Genomic DNA, 22,481 nt, shown 5'->3' with positions numbered 1-22,481 from the left:
AAGGCCCCACAAGCTCATCTTTGATGATACCAGCCCAAACCAGTACTCCACCTCCACCTTGCTGGCGTCTGAGTCGGACTGGAGCTCTCTGCCCTTTACCAATCCAGCCACGGGCCCATCCATCTGGCCCATCAAGACTCACTCTCATTTCATCAGTCCATAAAACCTTAGAAAAACCAGTCTTGAGATATTTCTTGGCCCAGTCTTGACGTTTCAGCTTGTGTGTCTTGTTCAGTGGTGGTCGTCTTTCAGCCTTTCTTACCTTGGCCATGTCTCTGAGTATTGCACACCTTGTGCTTTTGGGCACTCCAGTGATGTTGCAGCTCTGAAATATGGCCAAACTGGTGGCAAGTGGCATCTTGGCAGCTGCACGCTTGACTTTTCTCAGTTCATGGGCAGTTATTTTGCGCCTTGGTTTTTCCACACGCTTCTTGCGACCCTGTTGACTATTTTGAATGAAACGCTTGATTGTTCGATGATCACGCTTCAGAAGCTTTGCAATTTTGAGACTGCTGCATCCCTCTGCAAGATATCTCACTATTTTTGACTTTTCTGAGCCTGTCAAGTCCTTCTTTTGACCCATTTTGCCAAAGGAAAGGACGTTGCCTAATAATTATGCACACCTGATATAGGGTGTTGATGTCATTAGACCACACCCCTTCTCATTACAGAGATGCACATCACCTAATATGCTTAATTGGTAGTAGGCTTTCGAGCCTATACAGCTTGGAGTAAGACAACATGCATGAAGAGGATGATGTGGACAAAATACTCATTTGCCTAATAATTCTGCACTCCCTGTATATAACAAATACTTTATGCAACATTTCTGTGTTCTATGCCACACTCCAGAGGAAATATGAACGGTATGAAACAGCAGGATGGTTTCAGGCAATTGACTTCCAATGAGCTCTGCAAAAATACACTCTAAGTAAATCATGTCATGTGTATTTACAGTATACATCTTGGTGTTACAACACATTGGCTGGGATCAAATAGGCTTGAGCAAGATAAACCAAGGTTTATTGTATTTATTTTATCTACAAATAAATTATCCCAGCAGATGCAACAAACTGTGCAGCAGGTTTGCAGAAGCACGTCGACTCATTAGGCGCTCAAAAATAAGCATGCCTTTGCCTCTCATGTCAAGTAATCTTGTTGTACGTTTCTGGCTCACTGCACAGGGCCTTTGAGTGCTTACCATAATTCTTACAGCAATCACACTGAACAATGAATAATCATTATTTATTTACTGGACTGAGGTGCAGCGCTCTGGTTTCCGCTCCATTTAAGCCAACTTTCTTCTGATTGGTTGACCTTCCCAAACAGAATATTTGAACAGCAGGTAGGGTGGGGCTTCTGTGCTCATAACTACAGCTGTGTTTTGCCTGAGATGACAATATCCAGGACATCAACTCTCAAGCTAACCATTTAGAGAATTTTGACTTTGCTTTGAAAAAAAGAAATGAAGCTGTTGTAATCACTAAAGACCTCCAAACTCTGTATGTGCTGCACAAAGCATGCTCTTTAATCAATGTATTCTTAACACTTGACCATTCTTAACACATTTAATAGACGTGAGTGTTAGTAGAATCCATTATTGTATCCACAGTCAGATGGACTGAATCATCTCCAATTCCCACTGCCTGGAAGTACCGGAAGATGTGAGTTCAGGCCCTCTGCAAACACAAGTGTTTGAAATGACATGGTTTGATTTCCCAAGAGCTGCATTTAAGGCTGTGTTTATATTAACATTATACTATGTTCTCCAGGACAAGCACCACAGGAACTAACAGGGACAGTTCATGGAGAGCGGTTCACGTTCCTGCACACTCACAGAGAGGTTTCCCACTGTGCGACAAAAGTTTGGACAGATTAATGTATTTTTTATTGAAATAAACTGTGTTCTGACTGTCTCAGTTGAAAGTGAAATACCTAAAGCCAAAAAGCATTCCCTAATCCTCTCAAATAACACACTTTAAATGCAGTACGGTGATTGTGTGTGCAAAGCAATCCAAGTTTGGAAGCCGTTTGACTGATTCCACAACTAATATGGCCCATAAGTGCAGATGGATATCTTCAAATTTTCCATTTCTAACTTCAGGCCAAATATCTGACAGGTCTACAAGCGCTCAATGCCAAAGTTGAGCTGAGAGCTGTCAAAACAGAGAGAAATTAGCCTTTAGTGCTTTCTCACCATTAGCTACAGTAAGCAGAGGAGACTGCTAAACTGGCTAATAAGAAGCAGAGCTGTTTAAATATATTGGTGTCAGATATCGTAGTATCTCATATTTCAAGACAAATGGTCTTCTCTAAGTGCAAATATGAAAGCAGTGATTAATGACTGATCTGTTGACTTAGTTCTTATCAGTAAGGAGGGTGTCCCATGTCAGAATGAAGCTGACCCAGTTTCAGACGTAAGCTGCACGGCTCTAAATTAAGATTTCATACCATTCTGTACACACCGAATAACTAAGGGGCAACAACAGAGGAAGATTCTAGCTGAGTTGTAGCAACCACAAACCACTGAATATGAATGAAATTCAGTGACCTTTAGCAATGACAAGCAAAATGCAAGCAGGCAAACTTTGAGTTTAACTGTTCTCATCTTTGAAAGGATACAGCTTATTGACATATGAGGGGGTGTAAACACATCATAGAGTTGCCCACATAACCCACATGTTTTTTTCCAATTGTGAACAGAATATATTGCTCAAGAAAAATGGGTCATTTAAGACCATGACAGGAAATGACAAACATGATCCTTAGTTGCAGGACGTACCCAGAGTAATTCTTGGTAACACAGAAAAATAACTGTATATGTAGCTGAAATTCTGCCACACCTGGAAAAACTCGCATCATAGCAAATCAAACAGGCAGTTGTGGTGTACTGTCCACAAACTGTCAAGCAGACTCAATCCAGCTCCATTAGACCAAGACTGAAGTTATATAGTGACACTATCCTTCTGACGTTGTTTGGTGTGTCCCAGTGTTTGCATCATGCCATTTGGTCACATGTTTTTTTGGGGGGGTTTTTTTTGGGGTTTTTTAATACCAGAACAGAATGGGAAAGAGAACACCAGAGATTATAGGTGACAAAATGCAGGCGAGCTTGGATTCAGAGTCTGGGAAATTTTGCTTTGGAATTTCCATTTAATCCAGGGGGAAACAAAGGTGGATTCAGCAAACTTCTCAGACACTTTCCCATGTGTGACGCTAAAGATTTCTATGTACCACCTCTAAGATACAACACCAGTCTGTTTACAGTGTATTCTCTATGCATTTTAACCCTTAACATTAAAAATCTTAAGTATAATTTTTAATTCAAGCTTATTTTAAAGCTGACTGCATTTTTCACTCTGAAGTGTGGCTGTGGAGATTCCTTGGACCATTTTCATTTTCAGAAAATAATATAGAAAATAGTAATGAAATAGATAAAGATACCCCACTCATTTCCACAAAGCTAATCTGTGGTGGGTTGGCTCTTGATAAGGTACTGCGTTAGATAACACACCTGTCATTATACATTACACAACAGTGAGGCTTGTGCAGGCCAGCTGTGTAAATCAACTCTGCTGAGGTCTGGGCAACCCTCGTATACTAGCTTTGGACCCCTCCAACATCTGTTTGGGCATCCAAGCAATACACACACATTTGAGTCTTGACAGGTATAATAAAGAAATGATATAGTTTTGTTTCAGTTTGCCGTCTGTCTGTTTATAGGAGCTCTGCGACAGCAGGCTTAGAGAAAACATAACATTGTTAAAACAGAGTGCTAAGTAAGAAGTGGAGGATGTGGGCAACAGTGAAAAATCGGGCTATCCCATAAGGCGTCGTATATAACTCGTCACCTTCTGCTGCTTTTCACTTTTATAGTTCCATCACGTTTTCTTAAAGAGATGACAGCTGCATCAACTTTGTACTAGCTGGGCTGCATTTAGCCATTTGCGCAACTTCTTTGACTCACTGTCATCAGATTTATTATTGCATTTTTTTTCTCTCATCCCAAGGCTCTGTGAAATTCCCATTAAAGCTGTGAGAGAAGATCTGACCTTTCAGTTTGTGTGACATATGCTCAATACATTTTCTACTGCATGCTGCTAAGGCACCACTGGGTATGCTTTAAAACTGCAAACCAGGCCGAGTGTGATTTACAAAGAGTATCAGATAAGTTTCATGGGGATGGTCAGCAAGTCGTGTTTTCCAGTGTGGGCTGGTGAAATATTACTACTCTGCGCCAAAATCTGAACTGTGGAGATGATGTGGGGGGGATAAATGCCAAACACAACTATGGTCTGTAATTTTTGTGTTTAGAAGAATAGGGACTTTTACTAATATGTCATTTGGCAGTTCCAGTAAGGTCGGACTGAAATTGATTTTTTTTTATTCAGCTCCTTTGGAGCTGTGTGTACACTTCACTACTGATGAGCTAGGAACTGGCTGTCTTTTGATGGACATCATCAAAAGACTTCTTTCGGTGCTTTGCTACTGGAAACTGAATTTCCCGGAAGAACCCACCCGAGGGATTAATAAAGTTTCATCTAATCTAATCTAATCATCAGTAACACTTGCATTTACCTGCTATTTCAAATCAAAACGATTGCCTGCAAGACACCTGTACTGTGGTTCCTGTGTTTTTGGGAAAAGACACTGTTCATTTTAAACCAAGCCATCAAAATCTGATTGAAGTGCAGACTTTCAGCCTTAATTCAAGAGGTTTAACAAACGTATTGCATTAACTGTTTAGGAACATATAAACATATACACTGCATAGAGAATGTCACATCATATAGTAGAGCTAAAGAAAAATCATCACCTACTGTTATCTCCTGATCCATCCTGTCTCTGTCTGTGTTGAATATGGCACAGGTTTCAACACTATTCAAAATGCAGTTACTCATACTAGTTTGTGTCTAATATTAGCACTGTAAACACCAGCAGCCGTCAATGTCCACATAATTTTACTGAAGGTGGTTATGCATTGAGAGACTGAACTGAAAAACTGACCATATGTCAGTTTATTCTGATGCCATCTATATACATAGCTACGTGTAGAACAAAAAACTGCTGATGATTTTCAGACATATCACGATACACTGGCAGTAGTGTGTTGTTCTTTGGGTTTGTGTAATGTTGCTCAAAGCAGTTTCTGAGGTTTGAAATTTAGGCATTTTAAGCAAATTTTTTTTAAACAAAGTCAGAATCTGAAAAGCAGTGAGTTCAGACCGTGACTGGATGTAAACCAACAGAGAGTGTGAGACTATAGCCAAACTTGAGGTGAGACTTGGATAGAACTGGCCAGGCAGGCTTTTAGGCTGACAGCCATTAGCCAAACCAAACCCCAACTTAATATCACAATGATTTCATGGTCATTTCTTAAAGACACAGGACAGCAAGCATACTTTCTAAAAAAAGAAAAAAAAAGAAAAAAGAAAAGGCCAAATCCAACCACCTGGGTTTTCAGGCAGGCTACACTGCTCTCAGTCGTGGAAAGTTATGGCAGTTTAAATTAGCAATGGTCCCTGATAATGCAGGTCAAAGACGATTCAGCCAGGTAGTCTTAGTCCAGTACACACAGTTAATCAAAAGATATATTTAGTCTGATTACTTTCCATGTTTACACAGTAAATTGTAACACTAAAGTGTATTTAAACTGTATATGAAATCATAAAAAGGGATAGTGCAGGAAAAAAGGAGTTAGGTCTGCTGTGTCCTAAAATTTCTTTGCTTTCACTGGCTTGAACATTTCCTTGGACATAAGCTCTATATTGTTATACAAAGTCCTCAAAGTCCAGAGTGGAATTATTTCCAAATGTTTGCCACTTTCTTCATGAGGTCAGTGTAATTCCAAACCATTTCTCTGCTCCTCACTTCTTCATTACTTCTCCCGATCAAACAAAGCATATTCTGAGTTCTCTCATGGTCTACCAAAAAGAAAAAATGCAGTAAATAAACTCATCATTAAAAGTCTTGCAATCACTCAAAATCTTGAAAGAAATTCCCTTAGACTCACATATGTGGGGTAAATGAAATTTCTTTTACTTGTGGTTCATCACGGTTCAGTAGTCCTGTATGGATTAACAATTCAGAAGAAGAATGTAGTTTTTTTTTTAAAATTTGTCCTGCATGCTTATCAATCTAAATGCACACGCTTGCAGTGTAACACTGTGTGTGGGCCTGAATAATGTGAAGTCACAGCTCAAAAGCCCATAATCTGCGATGTTGGAACACTTCATCATTCAGCACGAGTCCCTTTAGGGGCGGCTTTAAGTCTTCAGCTGATGCCTTTCATTATAACCTCCTGTAGCTCGACTTCTGACTTAATCAAAGAACAGCCACTCAAGACTTAGCTTGGGTCTGTTGAAGTGATGCTACAGTACAGTTTTTATTATAAAGAAAATGTATACACACAATTAGATTTAAAACACAAAGCATAATTAAGACACAAACCTCAGCTTTCAGGTTTACATTTTAATACTTTAAACCACTTCTGTCCCTGCTAACCTCATTCTGTCCAGTCATGGCAAAAACAATCTCTTGATCGAGAGCACAATGCAAAAGCACATGAGAAACTCAGAGATTTGGTGACACAACCAACTGTGGACAACTGTTAGTGATCGATAGGTTTACCTACAGAAACTTTTTACGATTTGTAAATCTTCTAGACAGATCTTTTTTAAGTTGAAATTCAGTGTGAGTGAGTTTGGGCTATCAAGGACTGATGAAAAGTGCAGTTACCTTCCAACTTAAGTCAAAATGAGAGTGTCAGAGGAAAAAGAAATGTGAAAAAAAAGAATAATTTCATTACAATAAACTCATTTTTGCATTGTTCATTGAAAATAATAACACAATCCATCTTTGAAAGAGCTCAGTGAAAGGGCCTAAGGGCTAAATGTATAGGAAAAATAGTTTCTATATATAATATCACATGGTGCACACTGGTGCTAAGAAGAAAAAAAGGTTCTTCACCTTGCATTCAAGAATGCCTCTTAGTTTTAAGAAAGCCTCCAGCTTCTGACAGATAAAACTATACAGATCTCCTCAAAGTGGAATCCACTCCATCTCCATCAGGATAATGGATTGGTTCGTATCGTTTATGACAAGGGCCCCTTGAAAAGGCACGGTTGGTAGTGGTAAAAGGGCCTATGAGGATTTTTTTTAGACACACCAAAGAGGTCACAGGAGCACTGGAAATGGCTCAGCTAGAGGTAATTATTTTCAAACTACACTTGGAATCATGTTTCTGCTGAAAAACATTTTCATTTATCACAAGTGGGCTCTTTCAACTGTCAAACAAAAGTACACAACCTATATTTATGGTGAGAACAGAAACAAACTTTGTGTGATGAAGACAGGCTAACATTATCTGCTAAACACTATCTGCTCACAAGCTTACAAACCAACAAAAGTAAGCAGAAGCACATATCTTCTCATGATGTGAATGTATTCCTTTGTCCGACTGTCTCTCTCCTATCTTAAGATCAGTGAAAAAAAGCCTTGGTTTGACAGTTAATAGTGTTCAACTTTGAGCCTCTGCTACAAGTCCTGGTGTCAGAGTGTTTAGTCCAAGAGGTAGATTAGCTGCTAATCAGATGAGACAAAGAGGGGTTCCTGCTTCCACACAGAAAGTCTTTATACCTGAATGCCAGTGATTAGAACCTAATCTGCTGCCAGGGTGGTCAGTATAGAAGACATTCGTGTACATATGCACTCACACACATGGATGCATGGTGACATCAGTAATTCATTATGAAGATGTCTCAAATTTTCTTTGAGTAAAAAGCAAAAACAGAAGCATTTTTACACCAGATGTACCCAGAACAAATCTGAAACCTGACCTTATCCTTCAGGATCATAGAAAAACAAACAAACAAACAAACACCAAAATGATGGCCACGCGTCCTCAGCAGTAACACATAGCAAATTGTAAAGGTGGTGTAGTTCCTTACAGTCAAGTCCATGGAAAATGCTATTACTCATATTTGCTTGTGGTTTTTCAATATGACACAAAGGACATGGTCATTAAACTAAGATGTCCACTTTTTGCTTCATAACGTTACAGAGAAAAGACAAAACAGGAGAGGGGCTGGAGGAAAACAGGTGAAAGAAGAGTTTATTCAAAGGCTCTTTAAAACATGCCCAGCCCATGTTACCATAAGTCTGTCCAGTAGATGGATAGTATGCCTTTGCAGCTTGTAGACTGGAACAATCACCCTCGCTAATGATTTACAGCAATCATCATTATAAGTTCTGGCAAACCTTTTTCCCCTCTTGTTGACATAGTAATTCATCAGTGTTCATATTTGAATTTTGTGTGATCTGCAAAGGGACATGTATCACCCAAGTTTCTCCAAAAGGCATCACTTCTCCTCAGCAGCAGCTTTTTTCAGGGTACTTATATGAACCACAGATTACATGAGATCATCATGCAATATAACCACCTGCAGCTGTTAAAATAAAATAAAAAGAAGCTCACTGGGATAGCAAATGCTGTTCACTTATTTAACCTCTGCTGAAGGACTTCTATAAAACTACAGACATTAGTTTTATAGAAGTCCTTCAGTACTTCAAGTCTTTCAGTCAGCATGGGATTTAAAATGCAGCAATCTAGATATCATTGTTCTTTTCTCAGGCTATGTCAGTACAGAGCAGCAACCTGGCTGAAAATCCAAATCTCTTAGAGCCTCTTAAAGGCAGTTGGATTTGTCCCCGGTGTATTCTGCTAACCGACCCACTGATGCGCATTCAAAGACGCCAAGCTCCCAACCCCGGAGGCTCTGGCAGCACGTTCTGGCTCACTCTGCTCTGAGACAGAGGGAGTGTATAAAATGACTCCTCCAGGCAGCTCAGTGTGAGAAGAAGGCAAGCATGCTAGGAATATTTTCCAAATAGTTTTGAAAGGATGGGGAAACAGCAAGATGTTGGATAATGTTATGTGCCTGGGAGAATTTTGGTTTCCAAGCACCTTAAATGTACCAGAGGTAAGTGTTTAAAATAAAACTGTTTGGACACAATTTGGAAAACTGCGGTTTCACAGCTCATCCAAAGAATCCAAAGAGTTTGTATGAAACCAGGACTCAATAAAGCAAAATTCTCCGGCTGCTGCAGACCAGATTCCTGATAGCAGGGAATACTGGTAGATCCCCATTGCTACTTGGTATCTTTAAAATATACACTCCCCTTCTGACATCATTCTTTGATTTCTAAGGTTATTACTGTGTTTCAGTTTAGGTCAGTTCTGTTAGTACACTACATATGTAGCTATGTAGAATAAGCCTTTTTGAAAGGTTAGCGTTGTCTTAGATTGAGTGAATCCATAATACAGTGTTTTACACAGTCACCTAACAAGTGAAAGCGCTCTGGTTTAGAAGATTTAATTCTCTTTGGGGTTATGTCAGTGAGGGTATCTGTGGTAATCTCCTGAATGAAGTTTGTGGAGTTACCCTTTGTAACTTTGGAGTAGCAGAAAGTAGCTGCTTCCAAGACATGATTGTAACACTTGTAACACATGACTGTAACTGTTGTGGGAGCTACTGCAGCGTGATTATCAGCTGTACATGTTGTGCTTCTGACCACACATAAAACTAGACAGTTCTACAATAAAGGTGACAATTTAACACACATAACAATTCTAGGATAAATGTAATATGCGGTTTCAAGTGGAATCAGGCACAGTTAGCTAGGCAGCTTATATTGGCACAATCATTGGTGTAGACAACATATCCTCCTTTTACTTCCAACTGCACAGCCAAAATGGCGACCTTTGAAAGTGAGCAATGTACAGCATTTCATGTTCAGCAAATGACTATTATGAGTACTCAAACCAAGTACTTCTGGAGCATGTGTGGCTGTAGTTGACATTGAGGACACATCTCTCCATCGGACAAAGCATGTGTAAGTATGGAAGGAAGTAATGTAAGAGCAGCGTAAGTTTTACCATTCTATCAGGTTAACTGTCTAACTCCAGCTTCTTTGTTAAACTATTTTAGTAGTCACCTTTAGTTAACCCTGTTAGTTAGTTATCAGTGATATCAAACCCTAACCCTATGTTTTGGAGACAAGAAAGTCTCTTCTGGAAATATGCAAATGGTTTTTGTGTGTCACTTAGAATGATTGTATTTTCACCCATGATGGCCTAGACTTGGGATAACATTTTTTTCTAAATGTAGGTTCCTAAGATTAAGGTCATCATTGATGAAGATTCATGTATATTATGAAGGTTTATATTTTTTACAGCTCCTGACAGTAGTTTACTAACAAAGAGTAGGTTTATATGTCTACATAAATACTATTAATTCTTTCACCTTAAAGTGACCAGTTGATATAATTTATGACCCGAGGTCCATATTTACATGTGCCACTGTGATATTTTAAAATTGCCAAGCTGTTTCCAACCATGCATTTGTTCATCTAATTCCAGACGTTTTCATAAGTCTTGTGATTGGACCATTGGTGTGATGGGGTTTTTTATGACTCAAGAATTATACATATGTTTTGTACATTACAGATTTGGATTTTATTGTAATTTTCTACTTCTAACCGTTGCCTTGTAATGTTTTGCAGTGACCATGGCTAACAGATAAAGAGCACAAGATTTGCAGCTGCAGAGAGGTAGCTACTTAATACCTAAATTAGCAACGATGAAAATAGTTCAACCGATGGAAAGGAGTCAATTAAGTGAATTTGTTTTGCCTTAAAAATGACTGAAATCATGGAAAACAGAACAGTTACAACATGTGTTGTAAGAATGGCTAGAGCTTTGATAAACACAAATAAAGCCATTGAGAAGCATTCCACTTGAAAATATAAACTGTCATAAATGACCCCACTCCTGTCATTTTAGTAGTTAAAATTGCTTGGTTGCTTGAGGCTGAACAGAGTCAATAATTATAATTCCAGTTAAGTGAGGTTAAGGGCCTGTGGAGGACAGTAAAATGGTGGCCTTTTTCAGTGGGAAGCAAACAGAGCACTTGTAACCACCTGAAAAAGGTTAAATGCAAGGAGGATCCAAAAAAAACAGAACAAGAGTGAAAGCAGTATCAGCTCAATATCTAGTAGTAGCTGCTCAGGGAATTTATTTGTCAGATAGTGAGAGACTTGGACCAGATGAACCTAGGTGAAAGAAAACAGATACAATCAGAGAAATGTGTGTGTGCGTGTGTGTGTGCGTTTACAGTAGAGAAGAAAGGGAAACCTGTGAATGTCTGTCTGCAAGGAGCAGAGATCCAGTCAAGGTAAATGCTGGACTGATTTCAACAGCTTACTGCGGTTTTGCCTCAAGCTGAGCAGTCCAACCAAACTACAACTTTAAGGCCTACCGCAACCTCCAAGTTTGTTTCAGATTTTATAGCATCAAAGAGTCCAGTTCCAACATAGCATACACATAGGTTAAGAGTCTTTGAGCTTCTGGTTTTGTTACAGTACAACCAGTCATTTGTTGGCACACATGCTTGAACATTTATATGGCTTTTAGCCTTGGGTGAAATAATGATCTACACAATTAATTAAATCCCAGATTGTGCTATTCAACAATATTATTGTTGCTGCCTGTCAACTTTTTTAGCATATTGTCTCTCCAGTGAATCTCTCATCCTTTTTGAACACCATAATCTATCTGCCATGTGCATTTAGATTGCATTTTGCCTTTATCCTTATACCATCAGTCTATGGTATGTTACTAGCTGACACCTGTGACCAAGCACTTCTTTTCAGTGGGACTCGGTGTGTAAAAGGGCAGCCTGAAGCAGTGAAATATAGATGCCACACAGCCAGCAGTAAGAAAAAGACAGAAAGAAATACTGGCTGATACTGAGCACAACAACCAGTACCATAAAACACTTAATAACTGAGTGTTAAAAGACCAACTGAGGGATAACAACATTGCCTGAAATAAGCTGATAATAAATGTAATGTTAAGTGGGTTTATTGGTTTAGGAATGTACCATTTCACAATATAAGAGGAAGAAAAACACTGTGAGAGTGACTCACCTAGGCCTTTGGAATATGAGGCTATACTGTTGGCAGGCCAGACCCACAGTGGGGGTGTAAATGATGGGCATAAACCTTTCGATGTCTGACAAGAGCACCCGATAGAAGAGCTTCTCGTTGCGGTCCTGGAGCCCCATTAGGAACACATATCTGGGAGTGACAGAGAAGAAAACAGAGCATGTTAATCTTAAGCATCTTGACAAATGGTAGCTGCTAACCTAAGCTTATTGAAGTCAGATGTTAAATCCTGGATGTTTGCGAGAGACTATCAAGGAGACTGAGGGATGAGAGAACACTGTGTTCACCTGGCTGCAACAGTGCACAAACCAGGGAGATTAAAGGAACTGAAGCTACTGAAAAAAAACGAGAAAGAAGGAAAAGAACAGAAGTATTCCCCCTAAAACCTGATTTGTGAAGAAATTTTTTACTTGTGTTCCAAATGACTGAAACAAATAAAGAGAATAAAAAATAGTTCTCAGATAACCTACACAAGCTTTTGACTGTGATTATAGATTTACTGGGAACTGAAGGTTTGCATTTGAACCAAATTAAGCAGAGCATGCCTGAAAGGGCTCTACTCCTGATCACAGAAGTTTCCATGAAGTCAAGAGCACAAGGGTGCCTCTTGTTGAGACGATAAAAAGCATGCGTGGCCTCTCTGCTATAGGTTAGGCCACAGCACCTGCACAATGCACGGTGCTGACAGCTGCTCTTGAAGAGATGTGTTTTCATATTGATGAACCCAAATATAACCATAGAACGGCTTGCTTTTGCAGTATCATATAATTAAAAAAAGTTTAATTAATGTAGCTTTCAATGTGTTATTTACTGAAGACTCAAAAACCGTATGTATCTGTTTCCTACAGTAAGAACCAAAGTGATGAAACCGTGTCCATGACACCTGAGCAAACATGATCTGCTGAGGAGAACCAAAAACTACAGGAAAAAAAGCTGCCCTTGAGGTTTTCTGGGGGTTTTTGCTCAATGGATTTGTTTCAGGCGAAATGACAGATTCAAAACTTCAAAATTCACAGCACTAAAAAAAGAGAGTGGAAAATGTTACTCTGGGGCTCTTTGTCTGGCCAGAGTGGCATGATGAAAGCTTGTCTCTGTTGCTGAAACACTAGAAAGAGAGTCTGTCTTTTTAAAGGGAAAAGGAAATGGTGACAAAACAGTTGTGAATGGTTTGTTCTAGTTTATACTAATGGCAATCTCTAGGGCTGAAAATGAAGAGAACTTGGAAGTGCCAAAAGCTGCAATTCCAGAAGAGCTGATTCCAACAGACTTTCATGTAAAAGCTCACAGATTTGCAACAGAAATTCCTCCATAAATAGTGACAGTTTCTGTAAGACAGTAATTTACCTGCAAAATGATTTCCTGCTTAGCAGACTGGTTGAAACATTGGCAACCTTTCACCAATCTCTTTGAGGATGATTGCAGTCAGTCCAATTTGACCTTGACTAACTGAAGACAGGTTGCTTCCCACCAGGTGACTTGCTTTATCGCCTTGCAATTTAAAGCAAGTCACCCACAGCCTGAGGGTGTTGCATGATGGGTGACCGGTTGGTACCCAGAAGTTACCAACTGCAATTCATTAATTGGCAGGTGTGCTGACACAGTCTATGGTCCACACTTAAAAGACACTGAAATGTTTTTATACTCATATAAATAGCCGTTAGTAATGTCATTTGCTGATAACATGTGAACATTTATTTTTACCTTCAAAAGCTGCTATGGAACAGTACAGAACCCACATCAGTGCCAGGGGGAAAAGTAGAGAGTAAATTATGGACTTGTAAAAAAGGAAATTAAAAGATTTCCTTTTAAAAGAAAATTTAAGCAATGGCTGAGATTAAAGCTATGTAAATTAGTTTTTAGAGTTACAGAAAATCATTCACACTCATCAGGTTTTTCAGTTTCATGCAAATAGCAGATAAGCTGTGTCAGATATATAAATTTCCCTCTGGAGTCAATAAAGTTATTATCATTATTATTTTTATTATTCTTTTCTAGAAAGCTTTCTAGAAAGTGTCTAATTGGCTCCAGTTTTCATCAACACAAACCCACTGGCCCTGCAGTAAGAGCATACCTGGGTAGAAAAACACACAATGGAGCACTGTTAGTCATGGATGGGCCTCCCCAGAGCCCGGAGCTCGACATTATTAAAGCAGTGTTGGATCTTGACAGAGAACAGAACAAAAAGCAGCTAATGAAGAGTTTTAAATGTCCTTCAAGAAGCCCGGTGAACTATTCCTCAAGACTACTTAAAGAAATGACAAGAAAGCTGCCTCAGAGAGTTCAGGCGTTGAATAAAGTTCATGCAAAATATTGACTCTCAAGTTCTGCTTTTGCCTTATACACTGTATTTCCATGTATGTTTCATTGTGTGTGGAATTTAAAGAGAGGCAAAAGTGAGATGTGATGATCACATTTGTTCCTTTTCACAATATAATCCTTTCTTTCTTTGGTGGGCTGAGAGAAAAGTAAAAGATTTGAAAGTAAACTGGTCTTCATGAGTAAAATCAACAGAGATCCCGAAACACAAAGAAGGGCACGACTGAGAAAAAAGGTGGAAACTGCGTCGACACGTAGCTTCAGTTGAGCACAATAATAGACATTTTACATTTTTCTTCAACATTTTAATGACTTCAATTGTGACTGTCAGTCATCAAACCATCAAACAGAACCACACAACTAGTTACGTCTCCATAGAAAATCCTAAAAATTTCCTGTGGGGTGATATGGTTTGATCTGATGCTGGCAAATGTTAAGAAAAAATTCTTTATCCATTTTTAACCTTAAAAGGGAGCACACTCCCACACCCAGGAAACAGCAATATTTACAGTACACACTGCTTTATAAAGCAGTATCCCTGCTGACTTATTGGATGCATTGTTTCCTTTAAAGTCAACCTAGTGGGGCAGCTGACTTAGGACCTCATCTATCTCTTCTTTTATCTGTCTTAGCATGAGTGATCAACAAGCTCTGCTCAGCCTTGGCTCATTTTAAATCTATTAATGCCTTTTAACAACATCACTGGATGTGAAGTTCCCCTTCAGCTGTACCATTTTATGTCCTGCAGTATTGTGCTTGGCGAAGGCTTTGAACATCCATTTCCTGTGTTGACGGTGCAGTCACAGCAAGCATTCGAGTCGCTCCATCATCTCAAATGGCAAATGCATGTGCTCACAGTGCCGTTTCTCTTTTTTCAAAAAATTCAAAACCAAGACAAATTCCACACGTGAGATTAAAATAGTATGGGAAGATGACATTTTGAGTTATGCTCAATAAAAAAAATGAATGACATCGTCTAGCGTTAAACACCAAAGAAGGATTCAGAGTCACAGGACAGACTGTATGTAAACACAGCATGCTCGAGCAACGACAGGCAAATAGCAGTCTGTGATCTACGAGAGCAAAACTCATAGTTTGGAAGACGCTCAAGTCCCGGAGAGATTGTAAATGACACCGATAGGGCATGGGAATGGCAATGTCAGGCTTGTAATAACTGTTTTTATATGCTGACGCTGCACTGTTGCTATGGTGAGAAATGAGGAGGCTGTTAAGAAGCTATCTACAGTAATTCCTGCTGACCCTGAATCCTGTCTCACAAGCATTATAGTGACAGCTAACTAGAGCAAGGGGCAGCTTCACAAACACATATTATTCAGTGCGCTGCAGATAATTCAAAACAGTAAACCAGACGATGACTTTGACTGATCAAAGAGCTCGAACTGAAATGTTTGCAAATGGCACTTTCATTGCACAATGGTAACAGCATTGAGTCTAATGAAGCATGTAAAACTGTCTGCACTTTTCATTTGGACCACATGGAGGGTAAGACAACAAGAAGAGCTGGCAGGAGAGATGGGGAGAATAGCGTGCAGGTTTGTTAGGTAACATCTATGGGGTTAGGAGATGGATGTGGACTTTAGAGGGGCGGATCACTAATCCCTTTCGTGTCTTGAAGGCTTCCAGATGTGGAACTCTCTGCGTGCACTAGGAGGATTAGTTGAAATTCAACCCTTCATGGGCTGCTGATTCGAAGCTGATAGAAGATAAGGTGGGTAAGTCATTGCAGCTTGACTGTGAAGAGATTTCCCATCTGTGTTAGACTGTGCCAGTCTCACCTGTCCAGGTCATCTCTCTTCATGTCATAGTTCTTGAGCACTCGCAGCAGCTGCATGTCCTGACTGGCGAAGCAGGGAGGCAGCAGGCCGTGGATCCCCACCTGGAGACGCTCCTCCAGGGAGAAAGCCATGCCCTACAAACACACAGCCACAAAGTAAGCACACAGTCAAAATCTACTGTCTGCCATCATAATAACACACACACATGACCTTCAGACTGGGCGAAACCACTGACTGAGTCCCAACTATCTGGTATAGTAAGCATACAGGAATGCAAAAGTCTGTTTTACTGAGCTCTTAGTATTTGACTCTCCGTTAATGGCAGGTAGGCATTTTTGGAATTTTCTAAATGAATCATAAGAACCATTTAGACACACACTCATGCATCAGTCTGAGTGCATCCCTATGTGTCAGCTTCATGTCTGACTCAGCTCCTCTGTCACTTTTCATTACCCTCAGCAACTTTTCCAATAACATTTACTTACCAGTCACTGTGCGTGTCTGTTACACTGTTACTGTTGACCCTAAACAGCAATACTGTGTATATAAAAACATTTTATGCCATGGTCTCTGTTTCTAGTTTTGGATTAAGATATTTAGCTATGATCCGTGATGGCTGTTCCTAATCCAAAAGAGAGCTCACTCTGGGGAACCTGTGTGTATGAGGCAGAGGCAGCTTTCTGCAGCACCAAAAAATTGAAATGGATTACATTTGAAACAGCAGATGAGTGTAGATCGATTGGTTCAACCTTAATTACTTTCTTTAAATGATAGAATTATTTGTGTTTTTCTGCATGTCCTGCAATTAAAGCAGCACTAATCATCATGGTGTGTGTTGCAATACTGCTGGGAAATGTGAATAAATGAATATTTTATGGAACACATTCACCACTTATTTGTGTTAAGGTGGGTTAAACTTGTCCTCAGCTCCGGCTGACTGCTTGCTCTCAGACGGGCTCCTCACTCTCAGATATGCCGCTGCTAACTCACATTCTGGTGTGATGTCAACATTTACTGACAAAGCCACGTACATAACGGGGCTCAGGCTAATGACCTGTTTCAACTTTGACCTCTACGTTGGCTTTTATCTTGTTCACCCCCTGACCTGAACTGGAATACTGGAAAAACATGCATGAGTGGAGCATACAAAGAAGAGACTGATCACACTCAGGAGAAGTAATGCATCTTAAAGTGACAGTAGAAAGAGGTGGGGTACTTTGGATACTTCAGCTCCTCTGAAAGGATGGCTGTCCCCAAAAAACCCATAACAAGCATCAAGCCCACGTTTAAGACTGGAACAGCTTTGACTATTCTCTGCAAGTGAGGCATGATACGTCGAGCATTTTCAATCCATAAAAGTGCAGCGACCCGGTGAAACCTCAGCTTCAGCACGCCAGCTACTGTTGCTGACTAGTAAGACAGAAGCGAAGCCCGGCTGTAAACGTCCCTGTGCTGGTTTCCATCCCCGGGCCACCAACCATTTACATGCAACCCTGCCAAACCTCTGGCACATTTATGTTTCTGGTTATGTTAAAATGGTTCTGAAGTTGTTAAAAAAAGGCACTTGATCACAGGACCCGCTGCTAAAGAAAAGCAGCAAAGCATGAGACACAGAATAATAAAATTCTGCAATTTTGACGTCACGTGAACCATCAGTGCTGACCACAGACACGCTTCAAATTAGCTTTGCATTATTTGAATAAAAAAGCAGATGGTTTCCAAACTGTTGGTTTTAGATTTAATCTAAATGATTCTGGGTAATGAGGCGAAAGAAACAAGCAAAGACACGCCATTGCCCTTTTTGGCGGGAGATCTGAAAGAAAAGGATTTTGTGTTTTCTTAATTACCTACCAGCAAGCAGGAATTACTGTATGTAACTACATAAGTTAACAGCATGTAAACATGAAGTCTCATAAATCTGTTTTCTTTTTTTTAGTGACAGTACTAAATCTAAACTTGACTCAGGGAAAAACAAGGCATCAGTCATTTGAGATACTGAATTATGCACCCCAATCCGTCCGTCGTTAGCCGAGGCTCTGTGTAGCCTGTACTTAACGGACCTCAAAAGGACAGAAGCAGTTCTGAATTACAACCTTCCCCAATTATCAAAAGAGATTTTCTATTTTTCAGAGAGCCAGCTGTTCTCATCAGACTCTATGTGAGTTTGGAGCAGCAGCTGGACATGTCTGCAGCAGCAGACTATGCGAGAGTCTTAAAATACACACGGCAAAATGAGCTTAATATGAGCCTATAAAATCAGATTCCTCACAATGTTCCTCCATTAGCTGAGATTCACTGGCTGCAGCACACACTGGTGTCCTCTGGGGACTGGCTGCTTTAGACACAACTCACATTTGAACACTAAAGTTAAAAAACACTCAACACACACCCACATAAACAGACAAACGGGAGCCTTTAATTAGCCGAAACACGCTTTATTTGCGCTGGCTTACACTTCCTTTGGGAGAAATGGTTTTCTTGCACAGATTAACTGAGCAGATTTGCACACATCTAGCTCTATAATTAGCCTGCCCAATTGTGCGCTTACGTCCTACTTTCACAGTGCTTTCACAGCTCTCAGACTCATTAGATTTCACTTTCACACTGTCAGATTGTATGTGCAGGAAGGGTTTTAAAACAGCATTTGCATGCTAACTGAGTGATGTTTTTGGCTGCTTAATGACTCAAATCAAACACGCCCAAAACTTGTCCTGACTGAGGACATTTCTGCTGTTGTTCATTTCAGGCTATTTACAATACGCATGTTCTATTTTTACCTCAGTTTACAACAGATACACATCAGTCATGAGACTGTACTTTAAAGAGCCAACATATTAGTGCACTTAAACCCAGCGACACTTATTTTTGGTACTTCTAAAGAACTTTTTTTACATGCTAAAGTAAGCTGATTGTTCCTTTAGTACGAGGAATGCTAACCACTATGGACATTAATAAAGGATGCACTCCATTCCTGCATGCACTTTGTCGCGAAATCGATCAATGTAGAGCAGTGTCACAAACCACGGAGGCCCCAGAAAAGTGCAATCAAACATTGAGTTTATTAACAGCCTGGAGAAAACATCAACATATGTCTTTTGACCAAAATACATGTTGTGGACACTTATAAAGCAGTGGGGTATGATGCAGATTATATGGCAGCAATAAAAGAATTTCTGTATCTCCACAACTTCCAATGTTAGAAAGTAACAGAGCAGTTGTGCTTATAGTCTTGTGTTGAATCTGGTGCATGTATCTCCACTGAACTGCAGCTGTTGATGGCAGCCAGCAAGCTTATAATGGGCATACTTAATCCAGTTCAATTCATTTGAGTTTTATTTATATCACAGAGCCAAAAATAATACAGAGAAAAGCCCCAATAATGGAACAGCCACCTATGAGCCCGCACTTGGCAACAGTGGGAAGGAAAACTCCCTTTTAAAAGGAAGAAACCTGTAGCAGAACCAGGCTCAGGGAGGGATAGGATAAATGTTTGCCTTACTCTGCTCTGCTGCCTTGGTGAGCTTTGCAAAGCAGCACATGAACCAGTTGTCCACCTACTGGAAGACTACTTCAGCATGGTTCAGGCTGAAACAGCAGTTGAGACCGCCACATCTCGTCTAGTTCGCAGACAGGGAAACAAGAGACAGAGATATAATAGTGTGGAAGGAAACTTTGCAGTCAGATGTGCACGGCGTACTTTACTAAGGTGGATAATAAAATTAAATATAAAAAAGTAGGTCATCAAATATAATTTTCAAGTGAGATAACAATTCTGCTTACTTAAACATTTAAGGAAGGAGAATGGCTCATGGCTCAGAGAATACCATCCAGTCAGACAAATGCAGCAATCATGCATACACTAACTGGACTGGTTCTTATATAGCACTTTTCTACTCTACCTGAGCACTCAAAGCACTTTAAACAACAAAAATGTGATGTTCACACTGTTAACTCCTTGCTGGTGATGTTTTATTTCCTTCCATGCAATGTGCCAAGAAAATTTAACTGATTAGAAGAATGTTTTAGGAGACAGATTTTTTATTGCCAGGAATCATTTTTGTTCATACTCAAAAATATGCACCTTTAGCCTGGTGCGAAGTTGCTCTGCAAGTGAACTCTGTGACCTGAGAGACATCAGTGTTGGACATGTTTCTTTTAAGTAGAGAATCGCATAATGTCTTAATCTGTTCGCTTTAGGTCTCAGGGTCTAAAGAGAAAAGAACAGAAAAAGAAAAATACACCAGAAAAAAGCAAATATTGAATTTACACTGTACAACATATCACAGCTCTTGCCCATTGCCACGCTTCATTAAGAATAATTACCGACATGGTTCAGAGGCAACCAGTTTCACATGTGAAACGGATACCATCCACTAAGTCTGGCCTTAAATGACCAATTAACATCCCTGACAAAGGATCGAGCAGCTCAGCAGTCCAGAGGGGGAAACACTGTGCTCCAGAATCATTTCATGATTAAAGATCAAACCTAGCGGCCGGGTCAGACCTAGCCACTTGGGACAACAGAAGAAGAGTGCAGGGGTGGGGTGCATAAGATGGCTTTATGGTAAGAAGGATTAGCAGTACATGGTTCAGAGAGTTTGGCAGGGCAAAGCATGGGAACCACTAACACCAGATTTGACATCTTTTTGACTTATGACTTGAATATTGACTCTGCACCACCCGTGTTGTCAGCATGACAACAAGAACTGCCAATCTCTTCAGTCCTGGCGTCTTGTTTGTCTTTCCCTCAACATGCTTGTCGATCGACCTAATAATGTATAAAGAAGACCGTTCTCTCAACACGAGCCAGGGTAAATACATTTAAGGAATGGTGGCCTGAGCTTTCATCTAACAGCGGAAAAGTTAAGATAGCTGCACATGGAGAAAAATGTGGACCATTGCTCTCCTTTAGTCCAACCGAAAGTTTGCAAAAGAATTCCAACCGTCACTCACATATATAGCTCAGTTAATTATGTAAGAAAGTCTCAAACTAAATGACGCAGCATGCTAACAAAAGATCCACATATTCTTAATAGAACAAATATTAACATTTGTCTTCACTATATTTTCTTGGTTTATATTCTTTAAAATGAAAGTACAGTGACAAACGTAGACACTTGTGTATACACACAAACCATCTCTATGTTTGTTTGTCTAAACACAGGTTTCTGAGTTTCACTGCTGCTGTTCGGGAGCCCTAAACTGGGCTGGGCGGGATAAACCCTAGAAAGCTTCCACATGGCCCTAACCACATCTGAAGTGCCCGCACCCTGTGCCAACACATGTGATGCCCGCAGCCTCATGTTCCAGAAGCCGCAGTAGCAACCTTAACCTGTAATCTACCCACTGGGCAGTGCCAGCTCTTAACCTTGGACTGGTGCCATGCCCACCCCTAAACACTCAGTGGATAGAGGAAACATCTAATTAGATGCCAGAAGGCTAAACAACAGAGATGAAAGTACAAGTCCTTTGAAGCTGATAAAATGCCTTTCTGTTCTTCCTATGGAGTTCAAAGGGTGGGCTTGGTGCAACTTTTCAGCATGAAGATTTAGAAACCTAAACATTCTGCTGTCTCAGCCTTTTAATTTCCTTCAGGCCACTACCACACAGAGTTCAGTCTAACATTGAGCTTTTAAGGTTGACAGTAAAGCCACTCCCTTCAATACAGCCTTCAACTATTCCTTCATGTAGAAATTCTTTAATGTCACGAGAGGAGAGGGCTTCTTATCCCAACAATAACACGGTCCAGAAACACTTTCTCACACTGATATTTCACTGTGAAAAGCATGCAGTGAATGCTGTATGTTGGAATTTCCTGCACACGATGACAAATTACAAACATGAGTGAAACAAGTATATGACTGTCATGCATTCAATGCAGTGTGATATGAAACAACTGTTTCCTCATGGGGCTGATAAAAGGGCTGTATCTGCTGGGACAGGCGAAGCATTTTAAAGCTTAACAGAGTCATCAAGGATAATTGATTTGAACTAACTTATATTCCGAGGTATAAACAAACATCAGATCCAGTTATGTTACGCAAAGAAACAATGTGATATAATTAATAATGTAAATGTAATGTTGTAGTTCATTTTGGGGAAACTGAGTTCTGGCTGCTGAAGTGAACAGAACATAACAAATCAAAGCCTTCCATCACATCCACCAAGTCAGATAATCATGTAGGAATTGAGCTCTGTATTAGCTGTAATGTGAGCTGAAAAACCAAGCCCACCGAGGAAGCAACCCGAAAAACGACATCAGAAAAACAAACAAACAAGGAAAAACAATTCTCCCTTCTGACATCTGTACATGTGGGAGACTTTTTAACTCTCTTATTTAACTTGCATTACAGGTTAAAGCTG

General features: G+C 40.0%; 1 protein-coding gene across 1 annotated transcript in view; it reads right to left on the bottom strand.

Moving 5' to 3' along the window:
- me1 (malic enzyme 1, NADP(+)-dependent, cytosolic) overlaps positions 1-22,481 on the bottom strand; it is a 77,259-nt gene that overhangs the window by 34,542 nt on the left and 20,236 nt on the right. The window contains exons 2-3 of the mRNA XM_005924289.2: positions 16,119-16,252; positions 11,989-12,138 (exon numbers count right to left, since the gene is read on the bottom strand). Coding sequence (XP_005924351.1) covers positions 11,989-12,138; positions 16,119-16,252 — 284 coding nt within the window. The remainder of the gene's footprint in view (positions 1-11,988; positions 12,139-16,118; positions 16,253-22,481) is intronic.

Source organism: Haplochromis burtoni, unplaced genomic scaffold (assembly GCF_018398535.1).
Source record: "Haplochromis burtoni strain Fernald_Lab_line unplaced genomic scaffold, NCSU_Asbu1 Contig_76, whole genome shotgun sequence".
NCBI classification, from domain to species: domain Eukaryota; kingdom Metazoa; phylum Chordata; class Actinopteri; order Cichliformes; family Cichlidae; genus Haplochromis; species Haplochromis burtoni.
This window is presented reverse-complemented; position numbering and strand designations above follow the sequence as displayed.